The sequence below is a fragment of the Numenius arquata genome, chromosome 21 (assembly GCF_964106895.1).
Source record: "Numenius arquata chromosome 21, bNumArq3.hap1.1, whole genome shotgun sequence".
Taxonomy (NCBI): Eukaryota; Metazoa; Chordata; class Aves; order Charadriiformes; family Scolopacidae; genus Numenius; species Numenius arquata.
In genome coordinates, this window is record NC_133596.1 from 965,756 (window position 1) to 979,679 (window position 13,924).

The 13,924-nt window shown below is 51.2% G+C and overlaps 1 protein-coding gene across 1 annotated transcript in view; it reads right to left on the reverse strand.

Moving 5' to 3' along the window:
• The window catches only part of SCMH1 (Scm polycomb group protein homolog 1), a 60,120-nt gene extending 48,205 nt beyond the window's left edge, over positions 1–11,915 (reverse strand). The window contains exons 1-3 of the mRNA XM_074161928.1: positions 11,831–11,915; positions 8,253–8,321; positions 151–221 (exon numbers count right to left, since the gene is read on the reverse strand). Of these exons, the coding sequence (XP_074018029.1) occupies positions 151–221; positions 8,253–8,321; positions 11,831–11,855 (165 nt within the window). The 5' untranslated portion in view covers positions 11,856–11,915. The remainder of the gene's footprint in view (positions 1–150; positions 222–8,252; positions 8,322–11,830) is intronic.
• Between the last annotated feature and the right edge of the window lie 2,009 nt (positions 11,916–13,924).

Sequence of the window (13,924 nt, forward strand, 5' to 3'; positions counted from 1 at the left end):
CTTTGCTTCAGCAAACTCAGATTTCTATTAAGTTTCCAATATCCTTAAGCAACTTCCTAGCCAAAAAAGGGGTCTATTCCAGGCACAGAGCTCCTGGGTCCCCAGTGGACCATCGCCCTCGGCCTTTCTTGTTTCCATTCACCCTCTTACCTGCTTGAAGCAATGGGCAGGAGCTGGGATGGCACATGTCTCCTTCAGGTATTTCTCCCAGGTGAAATGACCTGAAAAGAGAAAAGAAAAGGATTCAAATAGGAACCGATGAGCAAAAATCTCAGAAAAAGAGATGGCTGGACTCCTAACGCTGGCAGTTCTCCACTTCTCACAGAGGAGGTGCTCACAGGCAACATGTTTTCATCAAGATCCTCTGATGATTGTGGCCACAGAAGATTTACAGCTGCAGCTGAGAGGCAGAACAAAGCATGGTGCTGCCTAGGGCTTCCCGCTGCCGAGGAAGCTCTGCAAGAAGCGAGGATAACAACCTCCAACTTCATAGAAACCACCTGGCGCAGAGGGGAATGCGTGGAGTCTTCCAGACAACTGCCCCTTAAAAATCATTCGTTAAACACATTGCTCAGCCTGGGGATTAAGAACAAGTCACTGGGGGCTAAAAGCAGCCCCAGACAACAGGAAACTTTGCACACTGAGCTGACTACAATCCCCCCGTCCAGCACTGCCCACAGCCTGCCCCACCAGCCAGCAGCTCTGGGCAGGTCCCCTGCAATTAGTGGACAGGTCAGCAATTAATTCCCTGAAGTGGACGCGGAGTCCCCAGCTTGGGCAGGGTGGAAGCAGGGACTCTCCAAAGGGGGGTTTACTGAGCAGAGACTCACACCTGACACCAAAGCCCTTCCGCTGATGCGGCTGCTGGGGGAAGCGTGGTTTATCCCTGCCCGCACCTTTCCGTGGTGCAGGGAGGGCAGAAGCAACGCACCACCCAGGGAAACCCAGTATTAAATGAGGAATTAAAAGCTCTTGTTATCTGAGCAAATCATGACTTCTGCCACTTAAACCGAGCAGCTGGGAAAGGATCCTTCCAGCGTGACATTAGCTCGTGTTCGTCTGAATGGCTCCCGGGAGACCACTGTGCTCGAGCCATTTCAAGAGCGTTGGTGGCAGCACAATTAGAGAGTCAGCTACTGCTTCCCCTATTCACGTCAAGTTTTTAATCAGTCTATTTTCAAAACAAAAGCCACATTAAGAGCCATTTTAGCTACTGCAGCGTGCACCACACCTCTAAAAATCCAGGCATTAAGGTCAGCACACATTAGTTCTGCCTCTCGTGCACAGAGAAGGCTGAAGGGCTCAATAATTTACCAACTTCAAATAAATAAAAGAGATGCTGCTTTCTTGCCACCTCCCATGCAGGTGACTAGTGCACTGCTAATTATAGTGAGAACAAACAGAAAAAAATACAGTTTTGCTGCCACACTGGCTGAACATATTTCTGTTTACAGAATCTGACAGCAGCTCTTCACTCCTCAGAGAATGTGTTTCCATCTATTGCAGGCGTTTTCCTTCCAACCAACAGTATCTCACTGGGGTGAATGGAGAAATTCAGCGACCGACCGCAATGATGCTCTCGCAAAACCAAAATTCTTTTGCTTTAATTGAAGACGCAATTTTGCACTTGGTTAGGTCAATGAAACTCTTTGTATGAATAATCTGCAATAAATACCCAGCCAAAGAAAACTCAGGCACTCCCGGCATGGAGATGCCTTGCTGCATCCCACTCCTTCGCTCCGGCTGGTGATCCGGGCTCATCTCACATGGGGTGGCCCTTCAGAGGCCCTTGTCCCTGGCACACGGTCCATGGGTGCCCGCGACGACAGCCCCAGGGCAGGGAGTGCAAGCCTCAGCCCCGGGGCCCAGCAAGCATCCCAGAAAGGCTCAGCTGCGCCTGATGGCTTTATTTCAAAAAAGAAACCTTCTCTCCCCTCAGCTGGTTTCAATCCCTCGCTATTAAAAGTAGTCATGGTTTTATTCCTTCCACTTTTCCCTCGCTCCGAGGTGAGCGAGGCCGTTCCCTCCCCGCAGCAGCTCATGCCACGCTCGGGATGGATGCTGCGCGGTCCCAGCAGGAGCAGGACGTTTCTGAGCCAGCTGCACGCCTCTAAAAATAGAGTTTGGACATGGAACTTATTTGAGATTAATTCTAGAGCCTGTTGGGACCCAACCACCATATGAACACACACACACACACACACTACAACGGCAGCTACTCACGGCTCAGGTTCTGGTGATTTATTTTGAAAAGAAAAGCAGGAGCAGCAGAAAGACCTCTTTAAACTCTAAGAAAAGAGAGAACTAAGCCTTCTTCCTTCTCTGTTCACTATGGGTCATTTCTTTACATAAAGATGGCATGACAAGGACAATTAAGGACTGCATAGCTCTTTCAGGATTGTCCTCGAACCAGGACAGAAAGCACGTACTGAAACTGGAGGCTGCCACCGCTGCCTTAGTGCGAGGGGAAGCCCTGCACAGAACATGGGGAATGGTTTGGAATTATTTCAGTAAGAGTATTTAGCTCACGATACAACACTTTTCAAGCAGGAACTTCAAAGTACACTTAAACTTAACCAAATGTGACCAGCTTCCACATGAAAACTGCAGGAAAATCAGAAGAAAATGGCAAAACACAGAAGTTGGGTGTTTTTTTTTACAATAAAGGGAGAATTGCCAAAAAAAACCAGAAAAAAGCACGAGGCACTTAAGGCCTTACAATTTAAAAATTAAATTAAAAAATATTTAAAAATTAATCAGGGAGCAGAGAACAAGCACCGAGCTCTGTCCTTGAGAAGGAGCATGTGTGGTTGAGGATGGACACATCACACTCGTCCCTCTCAGCCTCTGCTCCTCCAGACTGTTCCCAGACCCTCCTCCCAAACAGATCCCGCTCCCTCCCAACGCCCAGCTCCGGCACCGCTCCCCAGCCCCACACCGGGGCACTGGCACCGGGACACCCAACCTCTGGGTGCTGCCTGATGCCGCTCTACAGGCAGAGGGAAACCATGAGATTATCTTACTTCATTTTCTCGTGTAGCACAGACCCACTATCTTGTATTTTATATTCTCTCAATATTCTTATTCATATTAATAAATTGGATGCCTTACTGTAGAGGGACAGGATGCTCGTTTCTTATCTGGCCTGGGCAGGTAACACTGGGGAATGTTTTCTGAGTGTCGGTCAAAAAAACCCTGGTGGCTTTTCTCTAGTTCCACTTTTCTTCAAGAAAAACCAGTACTTCAGCTGGTCCTAAAGTGTCCTTTTTACTGGTGATGGAGCAGGAGGGTCCAGAGCTGACTGTAGGGACTGAAATCCTTTCTCACCCCGAAAAGCACCGGGGGACACTCACTCTGCTGCTGCCCCCGCTTCCAGTACAACATGCAAAATGTCCTACAGCCCAAAATCCCCTCTGGTTTGCCTAGTCTCTGCCTTCTTTTTCATCCCCCCTCCATCCTCCCCAAGACTGGAAGGACCACCGTTTGAATGGACCGTGTTCCTCTGTATAACGTACATCAGATCTTCTTTACAGGAAGAAACGAGAGAAGGACCCTTAATGAGAAACACCACATCTTTGTAATTACATCTGTAAGCTACACAACAGCCAAGGACTGTAAATCTATATGACTCCTTGTAACTTGGCTGTGAAAACGCCCACTAAGGGCGACCGTCTCTCGCTTCTGCTCGCCTTTGGAAAGCTCTGACTGCGCTGGAGCCAAAGGGGGATATTACTCGCAGGCAGAGTGTCAGATCTGGGCTCTGATGTCTTAACCTTCAAAAATATTTACTACAAACAAAACACTCCACACACCCAAGGGGTCAAACTACAGTAGCTGTGAACAATGCAGCTCCGCACCCTGGTGTTTGGATTCTCATCATGCTGCATTTAGCGTTGATCTTTTGCCCAGAATTTAAATGAAGATGGAGTTTCTGTTTATATCTTTAACCGAAGTCTGGTTTGGGCTCCATTAGCATTTCAGCTCCCAAGGGGTCATCAATCCAACTGCAACGATACACGTGCGTTTCAGGTCACATCTGTGAAGGAGAACGTGCCCTACCCAGATCAAGGCATCCCATTAAAGTCTGCAGCCCATATGTGTGTCTGCTAACGAGCATCAAGGCAGCACATGAAAGCGGCACGGTCTGAGCCAACTCGCTATGAAAATGAGCAGATCCAAAGGCGACGGTGGCTTTCCTGACATCTGGGCACAGCCCCTCTAGGGGTCAGCTCTCTCAGTGCGACGGCAGAGCTCCTCCACCTCCTTCACATTAATTTCCAGGCACTTTCTCAGTCATCGATCCGGCTGCACCTTCTCCGCTGGTAACGGCTACAACTGATAACGTGATCCCGCTTACTCACTGTCTTGCTCCGAAGAAATGCCAAGAATGTGCGAGCCAAAACAAACAGGTTTCAAACACCACATCATTCCCAGTGACAGGACGAGGGGCAACGGGCACAAGCTGGAACATGGGAAGTTCCATTCAAATATGGGGAAAAACTTCTTTCCGGTGAGGGTGCCAGAGCCCTGGAACAGGCTGCCCAGGGAGGGTGTGGGGTCCCCTTCTCTGGAGATCTTCAAGCCCCGCCTGGATGCAGCCCTGAGTGATGTGCTCTGGGCAACCCTGCTTTGCAGGGGAGTTGGACTAGATGACCTCTAGAGGTCCCTTCCAACTCTGACAATTCCGTGATTCTGTGATTCTCCAAGGTGTCCCTGTTCGGTACCAACTCTCAGTAGAATCCTCTCAGCCTGGACTGTGGCAAAAGCTGTCACAGTTCCACACCCCTCGCTGCATACCTGAGCTCCGGGCAGTGAGGAGCCACCCAGTTTCCTGCAGGGAGGCAATCCCTGACCCCCTGCTGCTCGCTGAGCAGCCACGTACCCATCAGCATGTCCAGCATTCCTCCCCTGGCCCAACCAGCCCCAGGACACAGTGAGGCGAGAGGCTGGGTGTGGGGTTACCACGAGCGCTGGTGGGAAAACTTGGCTCTGAACTTCACAGAAAAGCTTCATCTCAGGTCGGTGTTGCCACTGAACAAGAGCCAGTCCCTCTGACATCTGCAACGATGCAGAGCGTGGAGCAGAGGGGAACCTGCAATGGAGCCCCCAACGTCCCAAAGGCCATGGGAGTTATGACACTGCCCTGTAATGTCACATGGAGCTCACCACGGAGTGACAGAGGACCCAGCACTTTATTGGAGGCCCTAATAAACTTCCTCCCCTTGGAGAAGTTCCTTCCCACTGCCTGCCTGACAAGGACAGATGAGATGCCCCAGGAGAGAACAACGAAGGCTGATGGTGGCCCACAGTCACAGAATCCCAGACTGGCAGGGGTTGGAAGGGACCTCTGGAGATCATCCAGTCCAACCCCCTGCCAGAGCAGGGTCACCCACAGCAGGTTGCACAGGAACATGTCCAGGCGGGGTTTGAATGTCTCCAGAGAAGGAGACTCCACCACCTCTCTGGGCAGCCTGTTCCAGGGCTCTGCCACCCTCACAGGAAAGAAGTTCCTCCTCATGTTGAGATGGAACTTCCTATGTTCCAGTTTGTGCCCGTCACCTCTTGTCCTGTCACTGGGCACCACTGAAAAAAGACTGGCCCCATCCTCCTGACACCCACCCTTTAATTATTTATAGGCATTGATCAGATCCCCCCTCAGTCTTCTCTTCTCCAGACTAAAAAGCCCCAAGTCCCTCAGCCTTTCCTCATCAGAGAGATGTTCTAGTCCCCTCATCATCTTTGTAGCCCTTTGGTGCACCCTCTCCAGTAGTTCCCTGTCCTTCTTGAACTGGGGAGCCCAGAACTGGACCCAGTGCTCCAGATGTGGCCTCACAAGGGCAGAGCAGAGGGGGAGGATGACCTCCCTTGACCTGCTGGCCATGCTCTTCTTGATGTACCCCAATGTGCCCGAAAACCATCACCCTGAGTCTCACCTCGGGGCCTGGGATAACCAAGCCCCTGCAGCACGGCAGCCACTTCAGCTCTCCCGGGGGCTCTGAGAAACTCGGGGGGAGCCTTTCATGAGGGCAAACAATGTGTTTCCTGTTAGAAATGGCCTAACTCAGGCAATCGCGTAGCTTCTCGTCACTCTGCACTTGGTGGGAAGTATGGACATCACCTTAATGTAGGGATATGGGGAATATAAGGACATAAAGACATCATTATACTCTATAAGTAAAATAGGGGGGCTAAAATCTTTTACTAAACTATAGAAGCTTTACATAAACTTCCTGAAGTTGGAAATCACCTGCATGTGCCCCCTGAGAGACAGCAGGAGCTGCCAGTTTTGTGAACTCAACCTGCAGGCACTGCGCAAAGGCCACGGCCCGTCCTGTCCAAGCTCGGGACACGTCTCCAAAGGCAGCGAGAAGGGACCGACCCCTGTGCTGCTGTCACAAGCCCCAGCGGAGACGATGCACACAAGGACCATCCGAAAATGGGTAATGGTAATGATTAATGGAGCAGGTTCAAGGTGGAGGCCTGTAACCAGTGGTGTCCCCCAGGGGTCAATACTTGGTCCAGTCCTGTTCAACATATTCATCAGCGACCTGGATGAGGGGACCGAATGTATCCTCAGCAAGTTTGCTGATGATACCAAACTGGGAGGGGTGGCTGACACCCCGGAGGGCCGTGCTGCCATCCAGTGAGACCTGGACAGGCTGGAGAGCTGGGCAAGGAAGAACCTCATGAGGTACAACAGGGAAAAGTGTAGGGTCCTGCACCTGGGGAAGAAGAATGTCAGGCACCAGTACAGGTTAGGTGTGGACCTGCTGGAGTCAAGTTCTGAAGAGAAAGATCTGGAGGTCCTGGTAGACAGAAAAATGACAATGAGCAAGCAGTGTGCTCTTGTGGCCAGGAAGGCCAATGGAATCCTGGGCTGCATAGGGAAAAGTGTGGCTAGTAGGTCGAGGGAAGTCATTCTCCCCCTCTACTCTGCACTGGTGAGGCCACAACTGGAATACTGCATCCAGTTCAGAATCAGAATCAGAATCAGAATCGTAGTGGTTGGAAGGGACCTCAGAGATCATCGAGTCCAACCAACAGTAAAAAAAAAACAAAAAAAACAAAAAAAAAACACACCACAAACAAAACCACCACCCACCACCTGAACACACAACAACAACAACCAAACCAAAAACCATCACCCACCCACACAGCACCCCACCACAAACCAGTAATCTTGGACACTAGAGCATGCCCTGAAGAACCATGTCTACACGTTTCTTAAATACCTCCAGGGATGGTGACTCCACCACCTCCCTGGGCAGCCCATTCCAATGCCTGATAACCCTTTCAGTAAAGAAATGTTTCCTAATATCCAACCTGAACTTCCCCTGGCGCAACTTGAAGCCATTACCCCTTGTCCTATCATCTGTGACTTGGGAGAAGAGACCGACCCCCGTCTCTCTACAGCCTCCTTTCAGGTACTTGTACAGAACAATAAGGTCTCCCCTCAGAACAATAAGGTCTCCCCTCAGTCTCCTCTTCCCCAGACTGAACAACCCCAGCTCCCTCAGCCTCTCCTCGTAAGACTTGTGCTCCAAGTTCTGGGCTCCCCAATTCAAGAGGGATAGGGAACTACTGGAAAGAGTCCAGCGAAGGGCAACGAGGATGATTCAAGGATTGGAGCATCTCCCTTATGAAGAAAGGCTGAGAGAGCTGGGACTCTTTAGCCTGGAGAAGAGAAGGCCTGGAGAAGAGAAGAGAAGATAAGGGAGACCTTATCAATGCTTATAAGTATCTGAAGGGTGGGTTGAAGGAGGAGGGAGCCAGACTCTTTTCAGTGGTTGCCAGTGAGAGGACGAGGGGCAACGGGCACAAGCTGGAACATAGGAGGTTCCACTCAAATATGAGAAGAAACTTCTTTATGGTGAGGGTGCCAGAGCCCTGGAACAGGCTGCCCAGGGAGGGTGTGGAGTCCCCTTCTTTGGAGATTTTCAAGACCCGCCTGGATGCAGTCCTGAGTAACATGCTCTGACATGCTCTGGGCAATCCTGCTTCGGCAGGGGAGTTGGACTAGATGATCTTTATGGTCCCTTCCAACTCTAAAAATTCAGTGAAATTCAGTGAAATTCAGTGAAAAAGCAGTTTTTATCTGTAAACTGATTTGCCATGCTGCAGTATCCCACACCCAAGCAACTCAAAAAGCTTTTAGGGGAAAAAAAAATGAGAAGGGAGAAGGAGGGAGAGGGAGGGAGATGGAAGGAAGAAGGGAGAAGAAGGGAGAAGAAGGGAGGGGGGAGCTCTCTTACCTTGGTACTGGGAGGGAGACTCTGACGGGCGGCCGTACTTGTGCTTTTTACCATCTTTCCAGTCTATGGCTGAGACAAGAAATAAAGCATTTGTGTCAGTGAAGGAAGCCAACCAATGCACTCTTCAACGTTATCTGCTCATGTCACCTGCTTTACAGGCACCTCAGAGGAGAGGAGTGACCTCCCTGTCCTCACCCCAGGTAACATGGATGATCTAAATTCCCGGGGCGTGTGCTTTCCTCCACACAGCTCCAGAAAAGACCCGACACAAGGTATCTGCACCTGCATCTTAGTCTCTGCCTAGCGCTCCCTAGCGCTGCCGTTCTCCCACAATGGCAAGAAATAACATAAAAAGCCACAAACTGCTACAGCTTCATCATTTTAACTGCATGAGGAGGTGGCAAGGCTAGAGAGAAACAAATGCAAAAGCCATGAAAAACGATACATGTGGATCTTGTACACCGAGAAGTGGAGCCTGAATTGCTCCTTATTTATCAACTCCAGGTTATTGCAGCTGCCCTTACCCACACAAACAGCCTCGACCCTCTGTGGTGATGGAGAGGGCTTCTCCCAAAGTCTGCACAACTGCCCCCTCCATGCACAGCGCTACGTTACCACTGCGTGTCCTGCACAGCTCGTAGAAGAGCACCGCAAGGTAGCACCAGCTCTGAGGAACATCTCAGCTGAGTTGTCTTTGCCCATGAGAGTTTTGGGCCTCAAAGCTGCATGGAAATAAAGTTCCCAAGACAGCTCTGGAAAGTGATGGAGCAAGAAGCAGGGGATGCTGATGACACCAAGCTGTGTGGCGCGGTTGACATGCTGGAGGGAAGGGATGCCATCCAGAGGGACCTCGACAGGCTGGAGAGGTGGGCCTGTGGTGAACCTCATGAAGTTTAACGAGGCCAAGTGCAAGGTCCTGCACCTGGGTCAGGGCAATCCCAAGCACAAATCCAGGCTGGGCAGAGAGAGAGAGGAGAGCAGTCCTGAGGAGAAGGACTTGGGGGTGTTAGTGGATGAGAAGCTCCACACGCCCCAGCAACGTGTGCTGGTAGCCCAGAAACCACCTGCACCCTGGGCTGCATCCCCAGCAGCACGGCCAGCAGGGTGAGGGGGGGGATTCTGCGATTCTGCCCCTCTGGTCCGCTCTGGGAAGACCCTACCTGGGAGCAGAGGTCCTGTGTCCAGCTTTGGAGTCCTCAGCACAGAGGAAGGACACAGACCTGTTGGAGCGGGGCCAGAGGAGGGCAGGAAGATGCTCCGAGGGCTGGAGCCCCTCTGCTGTGAGGACAGGCTGAGAGAGTTGGGGGGGTTCAGCCTGGAGAATAGAAGGCTTCAGGGAGACCTTACAGCCCCTTCCAGTCCCTAAAGGGGCTCCAGGAAAGCTGGGGAGGGACTCTGGATCAGGGAGGGGAGCCCTAGGAGGAGGGGGAAGGGTTTGACACTGACAGAGGGGAGATGGAGATGAGATGTGGGGAAGAACTTCTTTGCTGTGAGGGTGGTGAGAGCCTGGCCCAGGTTGCCCAGAGAAGCTGTGGCTGCCCCATCCCTGGAGGGGTTCAAGGCCAGGTTGGAGGGGGCTTTGAGCAACCTGGTTTGGTGGGAGGTGTCCCTGCCCAGGGCAGGGGGTGGGAAGTGGATGATCTTCCAGCCCAGACCATTCTATGAACCTATGATTCTATGCCCATTGCTGCCCGCAGCCTCCCCCAGCCCAGGGAGCAATGTTGGAGCAGGGTGCCACAGCAGAGCCTGCCCTGAGCGAGCTCCTCCACCCGCTGCTGCCTGACCAGGGCTCCCCTGGGACTGCTGCCATGCTCCAGCTCATTGATTTTACAAAGCATTTTTAGAGCTATTATAAGCCATGTGGTAGTTCTCTATGAAATGCACCTCACCCCCAGGAAAAGCAGTTCCTTATGAAAAGAACAAAAAAGAAAACGGGGAAAATTTTGAAATCTGACAAGCAGCTGAAAGAGGCCGGGTACGAGCTGCTGCTGGAGTGGCCTGGTGGGTGTCTGAAAACTCTTTTGGACCATTATTTTTGCAATCTTCTGTGCTTGACGTGCTCTCTTCAATACCTCCTCGGACAGGAGGACTGCGTGGAGGTTTTATCCCTTAAATGAACCCGAGAGACGTCTGGAGTGTGGCCACAGCACTGCTAGACATGGACCAGACAAAGAGTCTCCTTGGAGAGACACGAATGAATGAAAAAGCTGGAAGGGCACCCTTCCTATAAATGTATTCCCATGGAGGACAGTATTCTGCCATCTCCTTAAGAAAGTAAGAGTGAAGGACACAAAGTGTTTAATTCAGAAGCAAAAAAGCCCTCAGGATGGGTAACACTGCTCAAGACAGCTCTCTAATAGCAGGTGAAGTTACATTTTACTGTTAACCTTCGACATGCAAAACCCCTCATTAAGCAGGCTGGAAAACCAGCAGAGGGAAAGAAACACAAGAATTTCTACAGGCAAATAAAGAAAAAGGAAAAGTCCGATGCATTATTAAAAAAGCAGGTAAGTAGGACAGAAACCCACGTGCGCAGGGTGCAGGTGTTGGTTCTGCAGCCCGTGGCACGGCATTTGCAGCAAAGGTCCCGCAGCCACACTCCACCAGGCAGGAAGACAAGCCCTAAGAGGCTAAATCCCGGCAGCCCGGTCTGCGGCCGCGCTGCTGACTAATCAACCTGCCTCCTTTATTGCCAAGCCCTCCAGCTGCCTCACAGCAGGCTCTCCCCATTCCCCGCTTCCCTTCATTTATTTTCACTTCATTAAAGGACAAGCAGTGTTAGGCAGAGGATAATGCTTCTGTGAGATGAACCACCAGAGAAGCAAAGGGGACGTTTAAAAAAAATAAAGGGAGGAGAGAAATTGAGCATAGAAATCTCCCGCAATAAACCTTGTGAGCGCGTAGCAGATGTGAACAAAGAGCTGCGGAGGATGCTCTATCCTCTCCGCTTCTCCCTTCCCCCATGCTCCAGAGCGCGTGTGATGAGATCACTCCAGTCCAAGCCACACACACAGCACAGCATTAAAGGAAATCAATATTTGTGTTAAGCACAAGAAGTCCAAGCAGCTCAGCTGAAGGCAGCCTGCTTGGCTCCCCACTTCTTGCTGGGGCACAGGGAACATGTGTGCGGTGGCCTCGAGTACTGCGGCTGCTGCTGCGGGTACCGGGAGGAGAGACTTGGGCAGCAAGAGGTGAGTGTCCGTAACAGATCCCATCACCACGAGGTGGGCTGGTCTCTGGTTTCGTGCCTTATTAGAAGGGGAGGCTGGTGCCAGCAGAGCAGCAGTTTGCCTCACGCTGGGAGCAGCAGCAGATGGTGACTGCTGTGGGCTCCACAGGGCACCCTCCATCCCTGACACCCTGCCCCAAAACCGCAGGGAGCCCCCAGCCAGGGACGACTCCTCTGCTCATCCTGGGGAGGACTGATGAAGCCTTCTCTGCATGCTGCCAGAGGAACCAATGGGTCCATCAGCGTGTGTCCCCAACTCCCATCCCATCGCGACCTCCCGGTGCCCTCAGTCCTTCCATCCGCACCCGCCATAACCGGGCCTTGCACCGTGCCAAGCATCACTGCTCACCTTTCTGAGGGCCTGGTTTCCGCATTATATCACCTGCTGCTGCCCTTATCCTGGGACCGGCTCGCTTTTAGGTAACTGAAGATGTCTAGGACAAAAGAAATAAACATGAGAAAATTCCCCCATTCTGGAACACACAGTCATCTGCAGCATTAACTAATCACACAGCAGGGAGAAAACAGACGCTCCTTCACCCTGGGTTGCACAAGAACATCTCCTACTGAACACAGATAATTCATTTCAGCCCCTCTGAAACTACAAGTCTTTCTCCAATACGTGGACAACTTCAAATTTATGGCAGCAGCAGTAGCATAAATAAGTGAGAGAAGCATATGCCAGTCTCCGTGCTAACTCTCCAGCAGGTCCCGAGTGGGTGCGTGGAAGGGGGGGCTGCTCCTCCTCACTAACAAAGGGAGGCAGAGCTGAAATTTATGAAAGAAAACACATGGAAACATAACATTAACTCTGGCAAAGCAGCACCACAATCCCCAGCTCGCCACTCGCAATTCAAATTGCTCACAGCAGTTCTGGGTAATAACGATGAGAAATTGGACATTGACCCAGGAAATATTTTTGCTATTAGCACCGCAGCCAATGGCCAAGCTGCGCTGCAGGGTTTTTTTTTTTTCCTGGTTGGAGGAAAACTGGCTGGACTTTCCCCCAAAAGAAAAAGCGTTTTCATTCTTGTTATAAGCAAATGTTACCGAAAATCAGAGCTCTTGGGAGCCGGACACGGAGCTCGCAGGGCAGTGCCTGCTGTGGGCACCCAGCCTGGCCAGGGCCTGATGAAAATACTGAAATGAAGGGCTGAGCTGCAGACAAACCCTCAGGAAAGCTGGTAAAAGCATGTTGTGACACTGTGCTAACTAATGAAAGATTAATTGTGCCAATATAACTCCATTTTGTTCACAGTGGGGCCGTCAGGCTGGAGGACGTAAGAGGAAGCTGTCCCAGGACGCAACGCTGAATTTCTGCTTAAAGGGTTATTTACGGCTCCAGCTTGGCAAGAAGTTCTGATTTTGAAAATCAGGCTTTTTCCAAACCTAAGAGAAACCAAGAGTTTAATTTTCTATAAAAGCTCTACAAACTACACCCTTTATGTGCAGTTCGTGCAGCATTGCGCAATACTCTGAGAAGGAAAATACGAAAGGAATATTAAATACTAAAGGGAAAAAACCCCCTAGTTGTTTTTTAATCCAAATCAAAAGGTACACAGTAGTCTCTTATTGCCTCTCTCATAAATAGCGTGTGTGTTTGTGCACACTTGTGAAAGGAGTAAAGTTTCTTTTTCTTTCAATAACGGAAAGTAATCAACATGCAAAAACTTATTTACAACTTTTAATGCTTCTTTTCATAATTTTCTTCAGTCATTTTTATTAAAAGCTAGCAGTCATGGTAGGAAAAGTCCCGCAGCCATAAGAAGGGTGAAAGGTGTTACAGAAAGGCAGTAAACGTTCCCCAGCCCTGGCTCTGCTGCCTGCTCGGCTCCCCCGGGACACAGGGCTTTCTGAAGGTCCCAAAGGCTAATCCCAAATTTCAGGTGTTTGGAGGGGCCAGGGGCTCCTGTGCCACCCGAGTGGCTTTGGAAAAGCTGCTACAGCCCGAGCCCTGCCCGGCCGGGACGTGTGACCTTCCCTGCTGAGGTATTTGGAGGAAAAATTCGTGGCCGTGTAGCAGATGCTCAGGTTCAACTCGTGGCAGGCTGTAGCTCGGGAGCAGAAGGTGACACTGCACCTTCCGTCCTGGCACAGATGGCCGGGGCAGTAACCCCAACACACAGAGGGCTGCTGGTGTCCCCCATCCAGCACTGGAGGTACTCAAGTCATGGAAGAGAATGAGACATTGTAAATGCTGCTCCTATTAAAAAAGAACACTAAAGAAAGGTGTCTCTTCCCCAGAGGAGAAGTTCGGGCTGCCCAGGGACTCCACTCTGCTGCGAGCCCCGTGGGTGCGAGCCTGGGGACAGCGCGCCCCAAACCACGCTTCCGAGGAACTGTCCCAATGAGACGGCCCCAGCCTGATTCCTGCCACCCCCCAGAGTCCTCCACTGTGGCTTTGCACCATCCAGCTCCCCCGTCCTGCGGGACAGCAACATGT